Raw genomic sequence first — 23,420 nt, 5'->3', positions numbered from 1 at the left:
GTTGGATACGACAGTGTGTGTGCATGCGTGTGTGCGTTCGACACCACATGGATATCAACCTCAGGGGGATGAGGAATCAATTACCCTCTGCCAATGCCAATCAGCTTTGAATTCCTGTAGAAACTTGATCACTGGATGTCCACATTCCCAAACATGCAGAAATTACATGTACTGTCAGTGGAGTCGGGAATATTAAAGGACAGACAGGCACAGAGAGCTGGATGAGAGGCAGCAGTTTTGGGAAGCATCAGTGGTGTCTCCCAGATTTGGAAGATCCCCTCGTGAAAGAGTGTAACAAGAATGTGGAAAAAGATGGGCAGGTGGGTGGGGGACCAAAGTGGGAATAAGCAAAGTGTGTGGAGAAGGTCTGAATGTCTGGATATAAGGCAGGAAGGCATGTTTTTTTGTGCTTTCAGAAGAGATCTGAGAACAAATATGATAACATACTAGGAGCTTTTAAAATATAAACATGTGTGATGCATAAGCAAATTAAGACTCCCCTTTTCAAAGCTTCTGTTCCTCCCAGCACAGTGAAAGAGACAGAGAGAAAAAGCTAACTGTAAAACCCTGGAGAGAAGCTTGCATAGATGTATTTACCTACATGAATATTCAATAGTGGAGCTGCAGCACTTCACAAAGGGAAGTAATCACTGATTTATTTATTAGTGTTTTTGACATGCTATGCAATTATGCCACCACAGGCGAGGTGCTAGGCTCTCTGGCCCAAAGCTGCAGGGCACACGCACGACACTGATTGGGTTTGAAGTTGAACTATTGATTTTAATGGATCAATGGTGATGATTGTTCTGGTGCAGACATAATCACAGTGATCAATAAATGATGGATAAATTACATGCTTCCTTCAGCTGTGTTCGAATTACTCACTGTGTTTCATTTTTAGTACCAAGCCTCTCCAAAGGAATCAGTCGTCACTAATTTTTGAGCTTCTTTGTTCCTTTTATTTCGTCTGAATGCAAAAATCAACCACTGTTCTCCACCTCACATAACCTTTACTTTGCTTTCAGCATATTCCCATCTCCCATCTCATCCTTTCATTTTTCCCTTCTCTCCAGAGAAGTGGGTGATGACAGCTAGCCCCACTCTCCTCTCATTGAACATTCAGCTTTGCTTTTGATGGAATTAATTTGAATGTAAATGATGCTCTGATGGGAATGCTTTTATTGGCCCCACTACAAAATTTCACACAGAGATAGCACCCGCACTAACCCCACTGATGCATAAGTCAGTCCACTGGGAGGGAGAGAAAAACAACAAAATGCTCCCACAATATGGAGCTATTACTATCCCTGGCGACATTAACAAGCGTGAAACATAATGAAATTACGTTTTCAGTCAGTAGATTTAGTCAATGACTTGATCAATAAATGTCTTCCTTGTTAATTTGTACTCTGTAGGAAATAGTTGTTTGTGTCGTAACTTATGACTCTCCAAGGATGGGTGCGTGGCTTCAAAAAAACAAAAGTTTTACAGCACTGTGTTAACAATTTACAGAGGTATGTAATGAATTACAGGAAAAAGAAAAAACGAAATGAGAAGAAAAGAACACGATGAAGAACAAGATCGAAAAAGCACAGGCGAGATCAAAGTGTGTGAAAAGAGGCATAAAAAAATGTATTAAAGAGAGTATTCATGCCATTTTTCAGTGTGATTGAGTGTGTGTGTGTTTGTGTGGTTTGGATTGTTTTCCATCTCTTTATGTGCATGATCAAAGAAGCTGTAAAGAAGCTGTTTTCGCAGTTGTTGATAGTTGAGTGATCAGTGGTTTTGTAAGGGGGTTTTCGTGTGTGTGGCGTACTTGTTAAAGTGGGATTTGACAGGTGGGAGAACCCTAAGATATGGTGTAGTGGTACATCTGGGATAAATGACTCACCTCAAAATAACTCCCAAAATTCATTTGTATGTGAGCTCCGGTGCACTTGTTTTCTTTGTTGACAAGCTTTGTGATCAGCTGGCCTCTGCTGCTGTTGTGGTTCTGAGGTTTGCTCCTCTTTGTGTATTTAGCCAGCTGGATTCTGAGAATTATTAGCAGATTTTTCATAGGTTGTCATACTGCTGGCTGCTTGCCAACACCTAGTAATATCAAGATGGAGTATGGCAAATTAAGTCAGTCATAGTCTGTGCTTCAACGGGCCAAAATTAGTCGAATTTAAACTGTTCCATAGCACTATATTTGAACAAGCTGACTATAACAACAAGCTAACTTTATAAGCTAACTTTATCCTACCTAATGCTAACACCGAGTGTCCTAAACATCGAACTTTTCCTCTGACAAGTAGTTTGATTACACCTCATATGACAGTTTATTCACTTATTGGTAATGGTAGAGCCACTCTAAAGAATTTTTAAGTAACACCAGCTAACAGTTGCTAAAACTGTCAAAAACATTAGCGCTAATCGAGGTTAAAATTCAGGATATCCTCTTCAACTCACCTTTGTATCATTGTCATCGGTCAGAAATGACCTTTATTTACTCAATGATGCATATTAGACTCCTTTACAGCCTCCTTCAGAATAAATAGATGTGGGTGCCTTGTACCCTACCCCTCATAGCATACACTCTCTAAAGATTAATGCTGACCAGAGAGTTTGAGGTCATTCAGGAACAACAACATAAAATATCACAAATATTTAAATGATACATACCATTTTCTTTATTGCCGATTGACTGATATGGGCTGTTATGGGGTCAAAAATTTTAATTTTAAATTTCTTCCAGTGTATCATCTAGTCTGTACTAAGCAGTCCATAACCATGAATATAGTCATTTTTTTTCTTCATCGTTCTCCCCTTTTTGCATTTCTTTATCTTTGAAAGTGAAGTTAACATACTCTGATGTTACTAATGTGCTCTCCAACTGGGAAATACTAGTGAATTAGCCAGAAAGAAAGATAGAAAGATTAATAATAAAAATGCAATACTAAGGGACAGTCCTTTCAGATTAGGTAAAATAATATTGACAGATTCATCAGAATTGAAATTGGTCATTTTTTGACCTTGTAGATGACAGAAGTGCTCTTCATCAAAAACACATGAGAAAACTGACAAAAGCAACAACATGTAAAACTGTTATTTAAGTCATGGGATCATGTAACACATGGTGCTCTCCCTCTTTATGGCTCTCTGCTGATTTCCTTTGTCTATTTATCTTCTCTGACCTCCCTATGCAGAGCCTCAAAATAGGGTCTTTGAACATTAATGGTGGGAGAGACAGGCGTAAAAGGGCATCAATCTCTGAAATTGCTCCTCAAAAAAGGATTGATGAGCTGGTTTTTGCAGGAGACATGTACTAATTCAATAGAGTGTTCATATGCCCTTAGCCATGGTGCAAGCTTTCACACAGGGATAGCTGTTTTGTTTAGACAAGCTGCAAATACAAGTGTTTTGTTTGTTACTGAGGTGGTAAAAGGTCAGCTGCTGGTTGTCACAACAGAAGTTGAAAACCATGTGTTCTGCCTTGTTAATATGGCCCTAAACAAAGAACCAGTAAGAGTTTTTATTTTACCAAAACTGCAAAATGAGCTAAATAATTTCAAATGGGATCACTTAATAATATGCAAAGAATTCAAGTATGGCCTAGACTAGATGGAGTGAGTGCTCCATCCACTGCCAGAGTCTATCAGGACCATTGATGGAGGGTTACATGTTGAGTTAAAGACTTTGCAGCCATCTGCTGCAGGAGAAGAGGTTGTTGTTGGGCTGTTTCCTGTAGAAGAAAGTGAAGGAAAGTCTTATCAGGCAATTCCTCCAGGTGAAGTATTTGGATGCCCTGCGCACCATGTTTTTCCAACCTGGACGGATGTGTGGTCCCAAGCAGGCAAATTGCCACAAAATGACTAACCAGATTGAAATGAGGGACTAACTTTGGTCAAAAAAGAATTTGGAAGGAATTAAGGAGATCTTTCCTTGAATGTGCAAAGACAAAAGAGTTGCTACTCCAATAATGAAAAGGGTTCTGACTGTGCCTTGAATCTGTGGCACAAACTTATTGCTACTACCAAGAAATTTAAATGGAGTTTCAAAGGTTCATCCAGGACCTTTCCTGATCTGGTTACTGGGTTCATGCATTTGCCTTCTACCTGCATGTGCTAAAAATGTGGGTCAGGCTTAATCTCAATATACATTACTTCTGCTGAGGAGTGCCAAAAATCTTTTCCTGTTTTTCTTCTGACATGGACCTTGTTGGACCATAGTCATTCTACAGTCCTTGCAAACAGTGTAAGATGCCCATGGTCTCCAACTCCAGGTCTCCAACCTCATAAAAGATGCAACAAACTGTGCCACATGGTAAGATACCAGCAACACCCAGAGTGTCAATATAGCTCCTGTAAGGCTGATAAACAGAAATTATGCTGCACCGCCATAATTTCTGAGAGCTTTTACAGGCGATAGATACATAGAGTCTGACCATTGCACTGGAGAGAGAGAGTGCCCAGGTAAGAGGGCGTGGCAAGGGGTAGGCCAGTTGCTACTGTTTACTGTTTTCTTTGGTTCAGGTTTTAAACCTGTTTACTCTTATTGCTCTACTGTTCTCTTGCAATGAAAACACAGAATCTCCCACTCTCATATTCTTGTCCACTCTCTTAATATTTAAGCGTTGTGTCCATATTTCATTCTTCACCCATTCATATGCCACTTGTCTTTCATTTAGTCCTTTCTTGTCTCTTGTCTAAATATTTCTCTTATACACAAAAATCTCCCCATCTTTCACCCCCTTTACAGTACTAGCAGCTTATTACCAACTAACTCACATCTCATATTAAATATAATGTTGCTGTAGTTAAAGAGAAAATTGAAAAGTTTCATTATCCATTGGGCATAAGTTGAGAGAAAACTGTAAAGCTGCAGTAAAAGTACGCAGTCATACTCCACACAATCTATATTAGTACGTCTCATGGTCATATAAAATAGATCCACAGTTCATACTTTGCTAACATCCACATTGAACCCCCTTCCCACTAATCACTGTGGTTTATGATCACGCTCATCCCTTCATGTTCAGAGGTCTGACATGACATTCACCATTCCACCACTTTTACATCACCATTGATTTCCAGTATCCTCCCAAAGTGAGCCCTAGGCCTATTCACCCTAGGCATCATACATCACCCAGTATTAAGGCTTCACCTTTTATATTGCTCACCCTATATCATGATATCTCTTACAGACACCTCTGCCTTTATGTCTCTCTCAGCTCCCGTGATTCGTAACCGATGCCTCTCTGGATCGCCAATTATCTCCCCCTGTGAAAAAGACAGGTGTATTTTTGAAAGAAATATGCCTTAGTGTGGCACAGGTTTTAAAAAATTTATCTGCCTTTTCAATCATTCAAGCACCCCACCTTCCCTGAGTCCTTACTTTTTCAACTATATGGGCTGGACAAGGATGTATGAATCAGTTAGAATGACACTTTGAAGCTTTGTAAATCCCGCTCTTCTTCTTTGACTCTCCTTAGAACGAGGTATAAGAATCTCATAATATCTTTTAGAAATCTTTATGCGCTCACTGTTCTCTCCGGGCCTCTTTGAGACAGGAATAGACTGATGAAGTGTGTGACTGCCTCCACAGTAATTATGTGATGAATGCGTTCATTTTGTGTGTTGCCCCGAGCGGTGAATAGCTCAACTGATTATTGAGGGGTGTGTTCTTTGTCTGTGTGTGTTTGTAATAATAGAAAGTCTGAAACCAAAGATCTCAAAGAAAGAGAGCAATATTTGCCCTGTCGGCTGTTGACTTTACCGACTACAAAAAACAATAAGAAGCGTAAATCAAAGAATCAGTAGGTTTCCACATAGCTACCCATTTTCAGTTAAAACACCTTTTCCCTCCTCTTTTTGCTGCAGGAGAAACGTTAAGTCTAACACATCAAGCCTTTAACATTTTAAACCCCTTAGATGGATGTTAAGCTCCCATTAATAATATAGCCGACTTTGCTGTCCAGCTTTGTATGGATTTTCTTTCACATACGGGAAATAGTAAGAGGCGGAAAGTGACAGAGGTAAAGAAACTGAGCCGCAGAGATGGATCACAGCAGGATAATAGCTCCCATATCTAGCCCCCGAATAGACCTACGTCACTGTTGGCCACCAACGACTAAGGCTAAAGCAAACATACCTGTGAAGCATTTGGAGTGTGACAGGTAAGAGCTTTGATTCAAAATGCTTGATCTGTGACTCCTTGCCTGAGATCTACCTGCCGCTGGTGTGTAAATGAGCGAATGAGATGCTAATTTTGTATTTTAAAATTTGACACATGACCCTTCCTTCAGCGCATTTAGACCGTAAGGCAAAAAACTAAAAAGCAATAACCTCCTAAGACCCGAACCCTTCCACGGCATGCATTTTTAATTTCTCTTTGATATTTGGGCTGATTGGGACCTGATGAATGTAAAAACGAAGAATGACAAAAAATTTTTTTTACCTGATTTTCATTTCTGAGAAAAATGAGAGCCACTTATGAGGATATTTGTTTAAAATTCCGATAGAACAGTAGCAGTATAATGTCCTCGTAAGTGGATATCAGGCCCTTGTAGAGCAAAATTGAGTATTTTGGTCTAAATAACCCAAAATGTGATGTCCACATATGCGGATGCCAGGTCCTAGGAGGTTAAAATTACACAGTTGAATATTCATCTGATACTCGTTACCCTTTTGGTGTTTTTTTTCCATTCCTCATTTTTCATTGGTAAAATGGCTCTAAAGGCTATGTGTGGGAATCCTGATGTGAGTGTTTACAGTGGCTTGCAAAAGTATTTGGCCCCCTTGAACTTTTCCACGTTTTGTCACATTACAGCCACAAACATGAATCTATTTTATTGGAATTCCACGTGAAAGACCAATACAAAGTGGTGTAAATGTAAGAAGTGGAACGAAAATCATACATGATTCCAAACATTTTTTACAAATAAATAACTGCAAAGTGGGGTGTGCGTAATTATTCAGCCCCCTGAGTCAATACTTTGTAGAACCACCTTTTGCTGCAATTACAGCTGCCGGTCTTTTAGGGTATGTCTCTACCAGCTGTGCACATCGAGAGACTGAAATCTTTGCCCATTCTTCTTTGCAAAACAGCTCCAGCTCAGTCAGATTAGATGGTCAGCGTTTGTGGACAGCAGTTTTCAGATCTTGCCACAGATTCTCGACTGGATTTAGATCTGGACTTTGACTGGGCCAGTCTAACACATGGGTATGTTTTGTTTTAAACCATTCCATTGGTGCCCTGGCTTTAAGTTTAGGGTCCTTATCCTGCTGGAAGGTGAACCTCCGCCCCAGTTTCAAGTCTTTTGCAGACTCCAAGAAGTTTTCTTCCAAGATTGCCCTGTATTTGGCTCCATCCATCTTCCCATCAACTCTGACCAGCTTCCCTGTCAATGCTGAAGAGAAGCACCCCCAGAGCATGATGCCGCCACCACCATGTTTGACAGTGGGGATGGTGTGTTCAGAGTGATGTGCAGTGTTAGTTTTCCGCCACACATAGCGTTTTGCATTTTGGCCCAAAAGTTCCATTTTGGTCTCATCTGACCAGAGCACCTTCTTCCACATGTTTGCTGTGTCCCCCACATGGCTTTGTGGCAAACTGCAAACGGGACTTCTTATGGTTTTCTGTTAACAATGGCTTTCTTCTTGCCACTCTTCCATAAAGGCCAACTTTGTGCAGTGCACGACTAATAGTTGTCCTATGGACAGATTCCCCCACCTGAGCTGTAGATCTCTGCAGCTCGTCCAGAGTCACCTTGGCTGCATTTCTGATCAGAGCTCTCCTTGTTCGGCCTGTGAGTTTAGGAGGATGGCCTTGTCTTGGTAGGTTTACAGTTGTGCCATACTCCTTCCATTTCTGAATGATCGCTTGAACAGTGCTTCGTGGGATGTTCAAGGCTTGGGAAATCTTTTTGTAGCCTAAGCCTGCTTTAAAATTCTCAATAACTTTATCCCTGACCTGTCTGGTGTGTTCTCTGAGGCCGTCACAGAGCAGCTGTACTTGTACTGACATTAGATTACACACAGGTGCACTCTGTTTAGTCATTAGCACTCATCAGGCAATGTCTATGGGCAACTGACTGCACTCAGACCAAAGGGGGCTGAATAATTACGCACACCCCACTTTGCAGTTATTTATTTGTAAAAAATGTTTGGAATCATGTATGATTTTCGTTCCACTTCTCACGTGTACACCACTTTGTATTGGTCTTTCACGTGGAATTCCAATAAAATTGATTCATGGTTGTGGCTGTAATGTGACAAAAGTTCAAGGGGGCCGATTACTTTTGCAAGCCACTGTATATGAATATTCCACCAGCTCTGGTGTTAAAATGCTGCATGCATTATTTTGTAAATTTATCAGTAGCGATATTTTTTTTCTTTAAACGTAATATTATATCTGATATGTCTGTGTGGGTCGTATAATGCATAACACAAACAGGGATTATCAGTACCAAACTCTGCACATTTTGTCTGTGATCTGAATTTTTCTTCGATCACTTGCAGTGGTGGAAGGGCTCTTGTACAGTTTGCATTCAGGATGACCAGTCTGGACTTGAGGCTAAGAACCAGCTCATTATGCTGCCAGTCAGTCAGGCCATGAAGAGTCTCAGCGGACCATCACAAGCAAATAGACGTGCAGGAAAGATCAATGGGCGTGTGTTTATCGAGCGGCGAACACCCCCCCACCCCATTCGTGCACGAGCACACACCTCCACGTAACCACCAAGTCTCTGACCTGCCCCTCTCGACAGCCAGGGTAGTGAAGGTATTGATTTCCCCATATTAATGCATCCTTCATGAGAAGCCCCAGGCAGCAGTGTAGAAGAGAGAGAACAGGAGAGAACAAAGAGGTACAGGATGGATGGAAAAGGAGGAAACTGGAGGAGATAAGAGAAGCAGGAGAAGAAGACGGAATAAAAGTTTAAAGCAGTGTCTGATGCCTCTGATACTCTACATCATGCTCAAACAGAATTTAGATACCACGACTAAGCTAGGCATAAGCTAAACTTCAGTGCCCGCTTTGGCCTTTGAAATGTTGAAAAAAAGTCAAATGAATAGCTTACTGTACTTGTAATGTATTTAAATGTAATGCTATGCTCTGTTTGATTGGTGAGGTCTTCTGAGACAATGGCGGATGCTAATGCTTTCAGTACACACTTTTCAGTCACAACATTAAAAACACTTTTGTTGTAGTTGGTGGATAGATCGGCAGTCTGGAGCTAGGATCGGGATATTAGCTGGAGATCATGGGGTTTAAGGGTGGAGCTTATGTGGATCATGGATCTTGTGTATCCTATCAGTGCCTGATTGGACTGTGACCTAGTAGGTTTGTAGGCTGGATCAGTGTCACCAGAACAAATACTTAGGGGACCTTTCAACATTAACATTTTAAAAGTACAATATAGAGAAGGGGTATTGTTGGGGTGATTAGGGGTGATACTAATTCATACTAAAAATTACTCTCTGATTAGATAGAACAGTACTGATGAGAACAGTACTGCAGCACTGGTAAGGCTTCCTTTGGCTGCTCCCTTAGCCGCAAGATTTTTACAAAAAACACAAATTTTTTGTTTTAGGAAAATGTGTAAAAATGTGTCTATGCATACATCTCATGTACAGGTTAAACCAGGATATGAGCCACTAAGCTCACCGCACTTCCCAAAATAATGTCGTAAGGCCGACTCATTTACCCTCTCCTTTACAACCCCAGTCAGGTAAAGACTGTGGCTGAGAATTGCTGTTATGTAACGAGTATTTAACCTGGACTCGGTGTGGCTGGAAGAATTCAGTCATGTCAGGGTGTTTAAAACATTAGTGCGTATGGAGGTGGAGTGGATCTGTTCACCCAGTCAAATGAGCAGCACATGCAGCTCCGCGCTCATCAGCTGTTACTTACTACTGCCTTCCTTCACTGGCTCTGCCTCGCCTTTTTTCTCTGTCATGCACTTGCGCTCATGTTTACTCATTTTTTCTTTTCATTGCAAACTCCCTCTTTGTGAGGAAGGAGTAGGAGGCATGTTTGCCAGCCATATGGCAGTGCCAGGGGCGTCCGGAGCAGATGTGCTCGGCATCGGGGCTCTGCTCAATCAAGCACATGCGTACTTACACACACAGAGGGAAGCTTATGTGGTGCCTGTTACCGAGGAAGAGGTCACTGACTGACAACGGCATTATCTAACTCCCAAAGTGCTGCCATGGCGGATGCAGGGGTGACAGAGGCTGCACTGAGGTACTTGTGAGGTCTCAGTGAGACTTTAAGTTAAAAGTAAATGAATTTCTTTTAAAATATTTCTCAGCAATTGAAAGTTATAATATAGTGCTGCTGTTTATTAGTTGAAACTGTCATTTATATTTGACTGTACATATGAATTTGGCAATATAATTTGAATTATATTGTATTTGTGATGTGTTGTCGTGCTAAACCAATGGGATACTATAGTAGAGATGTCAGACACATCCTTTTCTCTTCAAACTCTTTACACGAGGCAAGTGAACATCCTGATGACTTGGATCTAACTCATTAGATTGTAAAAAACGTATCTTCAGCGTTCAGAGATTGTTGCGTTTGACTTTCTGGCTTCTTTTGCTGTCTACGAAAGAGTCTTCGTTGCCCAAAGAGCACACAGTCAGCACATTTGTGTTGATTTCTTTTTTTTTTTTTAAGAGCTATTTTTTTTGCTGAATCGTAGGAGAACGATGTGGGGCCTGTGCATCTTCGTGTATATGTGTGTGTTACAGTACTGTAAAGTTTCCTCTGAATGAAATGGGATGTAAATTTGACCAGCATGCAGAATGAAAATGCAGGCTCGTTCCCAGTGTTTGCTGAGCCAGCACTTGACCTATATCAAACATTCAAAAGCAGAATATCTATGAAAGTACTCCAATGTTGGTCAACACCTAGTCATAGGCCCACATCGAAAATATTAGGAAAAAAGAAAAAAAAGAGCAAAAGTGCCCATACAGAGGCATGTTTGGAGTTTTTTTTTCCTTTTCTAAAATCAACATTTCATATGCCCCACAGTTTATACTTCTGAGAGTTATGACAACGCAGAAAGCAGTATAGTGTCTGCCATGTCCTACACTAATATATTTATGAGTAATAAAGGGTACAAGCAGATTTATATGTAAACCCATGTTTTGATACTGAGCAGGAGAAAGCTAAGCTCTTCTATTATTAGAAATGCTTATGTATCGTCAATCACACAATGACATAACACATCATCTGAATTTCAATATGACTTATGAGTGTATTCGCAACTAGAAAATGCCATCCATCCCTCAGCACACTATTCATCATGAGGGCTTCTTTACATTTGGAAATGGGAAATGCTATTTTGAAATAAAATGCACCTCATTCATTCCCTCCTTTGGATTAATGAAAAAAAAAACATCAAAAGGTGACTGTGATGATCTATGAATGATGTCAGTGAAAGGAGAACAAGAGATTAAAGCATTGTTTTTAATCAATGTTTTTTCCTTCTTCTCTAAGTAACTAAATGCATTGCTTGGCTGTTCACATGTCATAGAGGAATCAGCTTGGAGCAGCTGCGCACGGTGAAAACGACCAACCTTTGAGACATTGGGTGTGTCGGTTTGTGTGCCTATGTGCCGGTAACAGCTGATGAGAGGCAGTCAGTGAGTTTTTAGCTCTTTCAGATATAATATGATCAATAAAAGTGAAAGTAAATACGTAGGAAGCGTGCATGCATTATGAAAGATTTGCTGTTTTTAATTTTGGGGACAGAAGAGTGTTTCCAAGTGAAGGGAGAAAGAAAAAAAGCTGCGAGTTTATCTTTATAAAGTGCATGCTTATCATTCCTGTTGCATCTGAAGTACCTGAGTCATTGTTGAATTGGTGACACCTGTAGGTACTATTGGTAATGGCAAATCTTCAAACTGTGGAAGCGCTGAGAGGCAAGTGAGGCAAAATGTAAAAAAAAAAAGAAATAGAAAAGAAAACTAGTGATCTGTTTTCAAAGTCCCATCAAAATTTAAAAGTTTCAATAGGAAAAAAAAATCTTGCTGTTCATGTTTCCCGTCTCAGTCCTGATGTGCATCAGTGCCCAGTCTTTTAAATAGTAAAAGCACTCATGGAGTAATGCTGTGCCTCTGAATGGAAGCATGCACATAACTGCTGGTGGTGCAACACAGCTTCCTTCCAACACAACTATGAACTACTTTAAACATTGTACAGTTTGTGTGAATAAGTTCTGGGAGATGTTGTTCATCACATCTACTGTCAGTCTGGGTGTCTGCATTAACTTGTATTTAAAAAAAGATTAAAGAAGAAATATTTTAGGATATATTTAAATATATTTGTGACACAGTCAAAAATATCTTAATCAGTGTTGTCAGTCAGCCTATCTGGAAGAAGACATCCTGTCCAGCTACAGGAGAGAAAACAACAGTTTAAATCATATTTACAAAATGCGTCAGTAGATCTCACATCTTCCTTCTTTACTTCTCTAATGAGTTGGAGGTGCACAGCCAGTTCGTCATCATTCAGTATTTCCTGCTCATTTTTAAACCGATCTGCGGATGAATAACAAAAAAATAAGTGTTTCCTTGTTTCGAAGCCCATCTGGAGGGTCACATAATAAGGTCAGTGTATTTCCTGTGACTTTAAAACAATAGTCAGCTTACCAGTGAAATGTTTTTAATGTTAAGCAGCAGCAGAGCAAATTGTGTGGTTTGTAATAGCACTAACTTAACCCTCAGAGAGGCCTCAGAGAATATTATCCAAGTGTCTGGATCACTGTGTTACAGCATTTTTTTTCCAGGAATGTCACCGCTGACACCCAGTTGGTAAAACTACAGATATACTGTATAAATATTATAAATCTTTGAGGAAAGGGGTCTGGTCTGGTCTCTGTCGCATCCCCTGATTTTATTCTTACTGGCATTTTGCTGTCTTTTGGTAGCAGTTCCAGCTTATTGCCTCCTGTTTTTTCTATTCAGATCCTGCAAGAGAGAAACAACATTCGCAAACTCATAGTAAAATAATTTTTGTACTAAACATACTAGATCTGTTTAATACAGATGATTATTTGATAGCAGAAGTCTAATTTTAAAGCTCCACATTTTTTATTCCAGCCTTTAACCCTATTTAAATGAAATTTCCCATTCTGCTGAGTGTGTGCATGTGAAATGTTTACACACCCCTTAACTACAATGACCCGCCTGTGATAAAGGATCTCATTTCACATTTTACACTGTCCTGCGTTATACAGTTGCGTGACAAACAACACACTCTTAATTGATGGGCCGTATTTGAAATCCCAGTGATCCATTACATTTTTATTAACACTTAAAAAAAGTAAAGACGTTTCTGGTCAGTTATCTTACTTTCTCTCAAATTGCTGTCAAAAAATACATTCTACAAATTTGTAACAGGAACAGCAATCATTTTTAGATTAACCCAGCAGGCTATCAAGTATGCTATGCTGTGTATTCTAGCCTTTTTCTTTGCTTTCCTCTGCTAATCCACATGTGTCACTGAGTTGAGCTAGAGTTCCTGTTTAAGGTGAGCCATGCAGGAACGGAGGATAAAGCACTATAAACCCTTACCGCCGCAGAACCGTACTGACCAAATCTCCTTCAGAAGTGCTACCACTCCCAGGTGGCTCAGCCGGGGATGGCGGGCTTGAAATCGCTGTCTTCATTCAGAGAACAGCTGTAGTGAGGTTACACAAGAAAGGGCGGTAGATACCGATAAGGAGAGATCAAACCAGGAACAATCAGTGAGAAAGGCAGCAAAGAAAAGAACAAAGGAGGGTAAAGCAAGTTAGAGAAAGAGGAATATCTGCCTACAAGCCAATTACTAGCTGAGGAATCAGACAAGGTTACCTTAGGCTAAATGCTAGTGCTAGGAATAGTCCTCTAGTGTTATCTGATGGTTCTGGCTGGGAGACTGTTAGACTTTGATTACTGGGTTAACCTGTAACGTCACTGTCACATGACAGCGCAGGAGTCTGACCTTATTTGATGACATAATAATACTGTTGTCGTTAATGAGATAATACTCATTAACGGCAACAAAGGGTATAGTGTTTGGCACTTTCTCACCAAAACCAGTATAGTATCTTCAATGACTAATCCTGTGGCCTGATGTCAACCCAACAGAGCTCACTTCACAGTCACTGAGCGTAAAACTGAATGACCCAAAAACAGGCAGCAACTGAAGACGGATGCAGTGAAGGCCAGGAAGAACAAAGACAGCATTTGGCGATGCCCGTGGCTTGTGGACTTACGGAAGTGTTGACTGAAAAGGATTTTCATTTTTATTAAAGTGCTAAAAACAATCCTTATAATAAAAGTCATGCTGGGCTCTCTGCTTACTTATGACCCTCTTAAATTCAGGAGGTAGGAGTAAAAATACCTGTAATCCCTAAAGAGTGATATACTTTTGTCAAACCTGTTGAATTAAAGCTCCAAGTCTCCACTTTAGTCACATATTGATTGTTTGATTTAAAACCCACTGTGATGGTGTACAGAGGCAAAATTACATAATTGTAAAAACACTTCATCTTTTGAGTGCTGCAATTTTAAGAGCAATGATCTTGCTAACTTACTGTACATGAATACCAGACACAAAGCACGATTGGCTTTTTATGTGGATGCCTTTAGCAGAACCAAGCCATTGTCAACAAGTTAAAAGAGACTTCAAGATGGAAGCTGCCAAACTGCAAAATGGAGTCACACGCCAATCATGTCATCTTACTGGTAGATCAGCACGCTCGCCAGGATGTCAGATTTAGTGCAGACACAGTGACAGGTTTGCCAAATGTGTAAGTCTGCCAGAGCTGGAGCTGCCCCATACAGAGTCGGTATGAAGGCTGCGAGGTGGCTGATGGGTGACGGGGAAAAGAGTGCGTTTCTTTCTAAAAATTCAGGTCTGACTCTTCGGCTGTCACGCGAAACCACGTGGAGCGGCACGCAAAGCTGAGGGTTTTCTTACCTGTTTGTGCTGTCAGGGAGTGTGTGAAGGCTATTTTAGATTAGAGGTGTATGTTTGTGACAATTGTACTACAGTGAAGTTGGTATGTTTTCGGACATTGTGTTTGTGTGTATGTGTGTGTGCATGTGTTTGTGAAGCTGTGTCCAGGGCTGCATGTGCAGAGCCATCTGTTTGCTGCTTTAGCAGCAGTCTTCTAGTGCTCAGGCTTATCTGTGCACGAGGGCAGTGGCCTACTTCAACCTTCTGCTCACTCGGTGCACACAGCCGAGCCACACTAGTTTGGCTGATCACCCGTCAGCTCGATCGCAATAACTTCCCCTCAGTTTATCTACAAAAGTCTTGGGCCCATCACTTAAAACCACTTTTCTTTTTTACTTGTGACTACATTCCACATAATATATGAATTCTTCTACTTGTCCTAGCATTTGATCTTCTCTTCTTAAGAAACTCTGCAGGTGTGGATGGTGGCATGCTAGGATGGTAGTATGATGACATGCCTCCGAGTAGTCCAACATGAAGAGCAAGTCGGAATAAGTGTTTATATGTTTACTTATATATATATATATAAGTCAGAAATGTATGTCTCATCCCAACACCGCCACCATTATTTACATTTTCTCAACTTTTCTTAATGTGCTGCACATTTGAGTCACTGTAATGCTGAATAGCTTGAGAATTGTGAACTTTATAAGCATCGCTACAACTAACACGTTCAAACGACATGCTTCAGCCTGATGTTTATAGTAGTTTGGGAACACACTAAGCTGTGCTTGTCAGACTCGGTACAGTTTAGAAAAGAGTATTAAGCTATGTAGGCTAGTCAGCGGGCCCTGTTTGGGAGTCGGCTGCTGTGGCTAATGGGTCAGCTGGGATGGGCGGGGCAGGGGATAAGAGAGGATGAGCGAGAGATTTTTAAGGCTCTTTCACTGGGTGAGCGTTTGTCAGACACACTGATGAAGGAATAATTGAGGAAAGGAAAGGAAAGATTAAATGCGCTATGTTATGTGAACAAAACCTCTGCCAGACCCTTGTCTTGTTTTCCTTGTACCTTTGGCCCAGGCCCACTGTGTAAGGGCTCTTTATATGATCGTAGCTCCATTAACGTTTCTGCTAAAGACAAAATTCAAATGGTTTTTGATAGAAGACAGGGCGAGCTTTACGGAAATATTTGGTAATGCTGTCTGAAAACAGACAGAAAACTAAGCTCTGCTAAGATTTTACAGTTTGCTAACTCCTCAACCATTCTGAGCAATTGGGAAAATTCAAACGGTCCCCTAAAGATGGGAACTATTTTGTAAATTTACAGCCAAAATTGAAAGATCGTCCAGGCAGCCTGCATGATACTCAGGTGATAAAGGGTTAAACTGACACCTGTTCTGAGACTTTTAATGACCAAAAATGAGTTTCCCTAGTTCACCCTGCTGTACAGTCCCCTTTCTCTGTACTTATGTGTATGTCTGAATTTTTATTGTCATTCTCATCATGCAGTTAAAATGAAATATGCACAAGACTTGACCTGAGATGCAAGACAGGTGTGGAGCTGTTTCAGTCAATTGTGTTTAGTTGTTAACAGAGGCTTGTGTGCTCTGAACAAAGTACACAAGACCAACATTTCCTTGTAAAATATGAATGAGGACCTTTAGTAATGCAGTCCCTATGGGCAAGCCTGCCCTAAGCTTCAGTTTGTTTACTCTAAGGGAGAATGTCATCTTCCAGCTTTAGAGAAAATAGGTAACACTATAAGTTTGCTGTTTTGCTTCAAGCTTAGAAAAAGCTCAAAGGGGAACCAGTTAACCTGCATCTGTCTAACGCAAACAAAACAGCTGATTGACAGAAATGATCAAATCGATCCAACTATAGATAGTATTGATACCAATATTGGTATTGGTATCAGATCGATCTGTGATGAGATCAATACTTTAGTATGTTTCTATCTTCTAAGTTCAGTACATGTACAGTACATCGCTCTTATTATGCAGTCACACTTTAACATTAAATACATGTTAAGCACGAACTATAAAGATAGTGTTAGTGGTCATCTGTAGCTGTTATTTTACCTAGAGGCTATAATCAGATAATATATTAAGCCCACTGAATTGTGGCAAAAAAGTTATTTTATTGAAAATGAAAAATATATTCCTTAGACACAAACTATGAAAAATGCCTGAACAGTTGTGTGTTGACTGCCACGTCTATTTTATTTATAGCCTACAGCACATTTAAACAACAGAAGCTGTTTAGAGACAGGCACATTTCCATTCCACGTCTCCGAAAAACCCAGTTTCAAAATACATGAAAAGCTAAAAGGTATATTTGATTCTGTGAATAACTATTATGGAAAGTAAAAATCACAGTGGTTTAGTGGTTATTAAAATAATTTGATGATGATTCATCTCATAGATCATAGCACACTGCTCTCCCCTACATAACCTGCCTTTGTATGTTTGACAATAATGGCCCTGTATTCACTTGGTATTGGATCAATACCAGAGTTTGCAGTATCGTCCAGCATATATGATAATATTCTTTTTGTAAAAACAAACATTGGTGATTTATTTACCTCTACAAAGAAACAGAGCACCTGCTTCCAACCTTCTGACTTAGCAGAGATACGAGGGTGAAACAACTAAAAGTAGAATTTCCTAAAATTAAATGTTATAGTTTATTAAATTCGACAAACAAAGAATTGACTAGACTTTCAGACATCATTTAATGAAAGTGTCTTTAGAATGGCGTTCATTAATTTTTACCTCAGCAGTGCTGTGAGCACAGCGCTTGATGGGTTGCCATCGAGCAGCTGGGTACACAATTACGCCACCTGAGTTTCGCAAAATAACCTGTCTTTGCCCGCCTGTCGGTTCGCCCTGGTGCCTTGCAGGCAGTGGCAACAACGCGGGGTCCGCTACTCGCATGTACACAGCTCATCATGAAGCCCCTGGGTGTTCTGCAAAACAACAGGACACGCAGCTCTGTTTGTGTGTGGGCACAGGTGTCGGAATACATGAATCCATGTGCAGATGTATTTGTAACTGTGTGATTAATTTTATGGTTTTTGATGTTAATTTTTTCCCAAGCGCTTGCTGGAGACTCACCTCTATTGTGCATGTGCAGGACACAGAACTAAGTGTGATCCTAGTTACCAACTGTCATCCCTGAAGTAGTAGATATGTGATGCTCTCGCCTCTTAATTGTCTTTGAACAGATTTAAAATAAAGTTGTGTCTTCGCACACGAGTTAATGTGTGCGCTCTTCTCTCTCTTTAGTAATGCCTTTGCTATCATCAATTACGTCACTTAACCAGGTTTATGCATGTATAGGTGTGTGGCTGTCTCTGTGCATTGAGGCTTTCCCAGGGGCTCATCACTGCATCGCGGGCATCTGTTTGAAACTGGAATAAAAGTAGAGCCTATGAATAAAAGAGCCACATGAATAAAATCACAGAATGCAAATGACTTGCCAGGCAGGGATTCTGTGTGTGTGTGTTTGTGTGTGAGCGACTGCGAGTGCAAGAGTGAGAGAGAGGAAGTGTTGCATCCAGCCTGCATTTGTTCTCCATCCAATCATGCCTCCACTTTAGCTTGACTGATAGAGTAAGCACACACACACACACACACAGAATCAGACACAAAGCTTTTTCTTCTCCGAGGTGCATGCTTTTCTCATGCATTAATCAACAGCGGTTTTGACACTTAACAGAGCCATACTGTTGGTTCTCTCCTTGACTGCTAGCACTGCCTCAGGTGACTTTATCAATTAGGCCTTTCTGGAAACACCGGCATCCTCTCTGCTCCCTCATGTCCTCCTCTGTTTCACTTTCTTTTTTATGATTTGTTGTTTTCTTTTTCTCCTACCTGCCCCTCCTCGCATCGTTCTCGTGTTCTTCTCCTCCACCTACTCATCTGTTACTACTCATACTTCATGCGCGCCAACATTTTTCTTTACTGTACACTCTTTTTTTAAAAATTCCTTCCGCATTCCCAACCCAAATCTTATCTAGTCAGCAACTTGTAGTTCCTTTAATGGAAATAACATAGCACAAACATATTCTGTTTTGATTAAATAAAAGCTATTTTTCTCTGAAAATGTAAAATGTGTACGATCCCACAACAATAGAACACTGCCACAGGTGAGTAATACTATAGGAGACAATGCGGCGCTGCTCTGTTACAGTTAAACATAACTGTGGGCAGCCAGGGGTCAGCCTCAGAGATTAGCATAGTTACTCTGTGCAGCTTCGTACCAGTCAGGCTGGCCTCGGCCTCGGGGCGCCTCTGGGCTGGAATTGACAGCAGGAGGGAACGGGATGTTTGTCAACAGGAAAATGATAAAGCTTACGCGGTAAAACCTAGAGAGAGTGATAGCATGTTTACGTCACAACTGTGCACATTAGCCTGCAGAAATGAACCCTTTCAAGCCAGAATTTTTTTTTTAATTTTTTTGAAAATTAAGTATATATTGTAAAGAATCCCACTGATGATGTAGAAGTCTCCAAAACTCATGTATCAAATGTGATAAATTTGGCCTAAAGGGTTAAAAAAATAGAATGGATGACTCTTTGCTTCACTCAGTGCTGGTCATAAATGCAAAATATCTTAGACTACAGCAAAAATAATGTCAGGACTACTGTATCAAGCCCTGACCTGTCTTTGATTATTTCCTGAAATCAGTTTGTACTTTATTGTTTTCTGCTAGCGATTAGAAAACATGGTTTACCTCAGCCATAGTGGCTCCTTTGGAGCTATAATACAATACTGTACTGATTTTTTATTTAGTTTATTTTTTTTTAAATGCGGGTGGTCATGTTTGACTGTGTCTGGCTTACTGTTCATCCCTTACATATTGAACCCATTACAGGATGGATTCTGGAAGAGCGACGGTCTACCAGACATGCTTGAGTGAAGCTGGCATAAAGCTTTGGCAGAAGTGTGCGCAATAATGAGGCAATGCCAAGCAATACCATACTTCTCGTCCCTGTCCTATGTGTCCCCAAAGGGCTAACATACATGTCACCAATGACATGTATTGATTAAAGTCTGAGTGTGTGGATTGTAGTGAGCAGTATGTCACGCATGTGCCTGTGAGTTGAGAGGGCACAGTGCACGGCATATGTACTGCACTGGTTTCGCTGGCACTGCGTGTTGGTGCTTGTTTGTGATGTTTGGTGTGTGTGTGTGTGTGTGTGTGTGAGTTTGCTTTGGTCGTGGGAGCTTACAGGCTCTGTGCGCAGAGGTTCCCTAATCCAGTGTTTTGAAATGAGCCCTCCAGCTGTTGTGGGCTTGAGAGACTGCTGCCTTGGAGGGGGCTTACAGATGATAAGATGCTCCTTCTATCTTCATTCCTCTAGGATCTTTAATTCTTTCTTTCTTTCTGTACTTTAGTCTTTCTCTGCCTTTCTGCTTCCCTTAAATCAAGCACATTTAATACCTATGTGGCCACTGAGAAAACACACTTGCACTTGATCTCATGTTGCCAATGCAATCGCGCATTCTTGTTAAGGCCGCAGCTCTTCGCATGAACTTCTTCCTCTGTGCTGTTTTTGTAGGGGTGGGGGGTGACTCTCTTTTTTTATGAGTATATATCTTTGACAAAGCAGAACTGAGTGAAGCAGTTTGAGTGCTGCATATCTCCCCTGGCCCAGCTCTGAGCCTGCAGGGCCTGTTGTGTCTGCCAGCAGAAAGAAAGCGTAGGAAGTCCAGCAGGTTTTGGACAGACAGGCAGAGAGCAACAGGCAGTCTGTCAGCTCGAAAATATTACACTGATATTCAAAAGTAGGCAGAAGCGAGTCAGTAGATGGGAAAAAATTCTTATATTCGTTTCCTTATCATAATGTTAATAATTACTCATATATATTCTATTGCGCAGTGTGGTCATTGCTTGCACTTGGGATCTAGCTTGACTCTTGACTACAAACCATAATTGACATCCTGGTGGTTCCTACTATTGATTAATGCTAAGATCCTCATTTTACATTACCACTGACAAGGGCGATTCACATGACATGATCAATTATCTGTAATCATATCAGCGCATCATCCTCCTCACCGTGTTTAGATAAGATTACTTCCCAATGGGGTTTTTTGGACATGGATACATGCTTGCGGGGGAGATCTAACTTAATTTAGGCTTTAATGTCTTTAGCCGGTCTCGAAATAGGATGCAGCATGTACATATCTGTCTTTGTGGGTCTGTTGTGGATGGCAGCTGAGTCCAGATGAGGAAAGTGGCTCCTTAGTTGTTTACTTTGAGAGGAAGCAACAAATCTAACATTACTCTCATCATTCAGTATGCACAGATTCAGACGTTGCTGTTTTAGGAGAGGAATAAAATTAACATCTCGTGACATCTTATCATTTTTTCCCCCATTTAATTGCACATTACGTATTTCATGTGATCCCTCTCAGTGCAGCCTTGTTTGTTAGTTGTCAAAAGCATCTCAGACGAGGAGTTTGGCTCTCAGCAAATCATGTTTGTTTTGCTGTAAAGATGAAAAAGCTGCAAAAAAAATGTCACATATTAAAGATATTGTACATGGCAGCGTTTTAGCTTTGGATTTCTCGTATCGTCTGTCTCTGTGTGTGTGTGTGCGCGTTTCTGTTACTCACACACTAAAGCAAGCGTTCTCATTTTTAGGGATTTAGGGGATCTAATAGCCTTCAGGAAACCTTTTGAAGATGCTGCTTTTCTTACAAAGTGCAAAGATACATTTGTTGGGAGTTTCGGGGAGAATTTCTGAATTTAGACATCTGCTCATCTCTCTCTCTCGCTCGCTCGCTCTCCCTCTCTTTCTCTCTGTTTCGTTTGGTACTGCATGTGCTTTTCTTTTGAGAATCAAGACACTGATCACTGACTCTTTTTTTCTCCTGCAGTCTGTGTGCAGGCACTAGATGTGACAATGTCCCAGCGCAGTGTCCAGGTGGCTCGTGGCCAAGCAGCCATCCTGCCCTGCTCCTTTACCACCAGCGCTGCCCTCACCAACCTCAACATCATCTGGATGGTGACACCGCTGTCCAATGCTTACCAGCCAGAGCAGGTATGAACCACTTGCATCCACCCACTGACCTGAGTCATCTTTTACAGCTTTTACAGCTGAGATTAGAGTCACAGGTGTGTTAAAAAGCATAGTCTTCATATTTAGAAGACAGACTTGTGCAGTGCAATTAAGCATGTCAGAGCCTTATTTACTAATCTGAGAGTTTTGCTGTGATTGTTGTAATTAACTGTAGATGTTTGGATGCTGAATTGGTACACAGTCAGTGTTGCCATGCACTCTGCACATCAACTGAAATGTCTGCTTCTGAAATCTTATTTTCTAATGCAACACTACTGTATGCGCATCTTGTGGATGGGTTCCTTACAGTCAATGCAGGTACACGAGAGTTTGCTCTGTTTGAAGGTGTGCTCAGATACAGCGCAAAGAGAATATGAGTGGCTGCAAAAATGCATCACACGTGTAGAGAATGAAACAAGCAAAAGGGAAGTGTCATGTAGCTCTTACATCTTATGGCACGACTCTTTTGTTTATATTTTGCCCCCACAGACCCAGACTATATAACTAATTGTTATTGTGCTCTTGAGGAATAATTCTTTATACTTTCTGAAGGTCTTTTGAGGTTGGATTTCAGCATCAAACTTGACGTCTGTCAAAGTTATAAATGCAGAAAAGCACAGTAAGATTTTGATCCACCTTTCAATACCATCTGGAAAGCAACAGCGTCATTTTTCAGCATGGCAATGATCACAAACACACTGCAAAGACAGTAAAAACACACAAAGAAACACAGCCAGTCATGAATTGGCCTTCCCAGTTCCCAGACCTCAACATTATGGAAGCAGTCTACAATCATCTTTAAAGCGCAACAACAACAGCCAACATCCAAAGAACAGCTTTGAATGACCTTCAAGAAGCCTGAGAAATATTCCTGAAGACTACTTAAATTACAAGAAAGCTTGTCTAAGAGATTTCAGGCTGTGCTGAAAAATAAATATGATTGGTGCACCTATTTCTGAATTTTCCTGGCAAGGTAAAAAGAAATTAGGGGTGGATCAAGGCTTTTGCAAAAAAACTATCTATCTAGCCCATGCTAAATTTGCATATGCCAAAAATATAGTTGCACTGCTTAAACAAAAGCAGACAGAAAAAATAATTCCCTTTTCAGTGCATCTGAACACACCTTTACTACATCAGTTTTGTAATTAATAGAGATCACCATACTTTAAAATAGAAGTAATGTAGTAGTAAGCTTAAGGGTGTATTAATAGTTTACAATCTGTGTGCTGCAGGACGCCTCTTAAACAACATATGCACAGCCAAAGCTTCAAACTGCTTTCGCAGCGCTGATTTGATGTGGAAACACGCAAAGACATGGCAAATTTAAGTTACTCGCCGACTGCTGATGCTCATTTTGTTTATCTGGCCTCGTTTATAGCAGTCTACTCTCTCACCTTCCCTCCGTCCCTCTCTCGCT

At 40.7% G+C, this 23,420-nt stretch overlaps 1 protein-coding gene across 2 annotated transcripts in view; it reads left to right on the top strand.

The window, feature by feature from the left end:
• Positions 1-23,420, top strand: part of igsf11 (immunoglobulin superfamily member 11) — a 124,919-nt gene that overhangs the window by 78,884 nt on the left and 22,615 nt on the right. Inside the window, exon 3 of one of the 2 annotated variants that reach the window (XM_004567020.4) lies at positions 21,822-21,985. In XM_004567020.4, coding sequence (XP_004567077.1) covers positions 21,822-21,985 — 164 coding nt within the window. Of the gene's footprint in view, positions 1-21,821; positions 21,986-22,228; positions 22,322-23,420 lie in introns of those variants that run through there. The other variant, XM_076892196.1, reaches the window with a different exon arrangement.

This window comes from Maylandia zebra, linkage group LG14 (genome assembly GCF_041146795.1).
Source record: "Maylandia zebra isolate NMK-2024a linkage group LG14, Mzebra_GT3a, whole genome shotgun sequence".
Lineage (NCBI taxonomy): Eukaryota > Metazoa > Chordata > Actinopteri > Cichliformes > Cichlidae > Maylandia > Maylandia zebra.
Note: the sequence above shows the minus strand (reverse complement) of the source record. Positions and strands in the feature narration are given on the sequence as shown.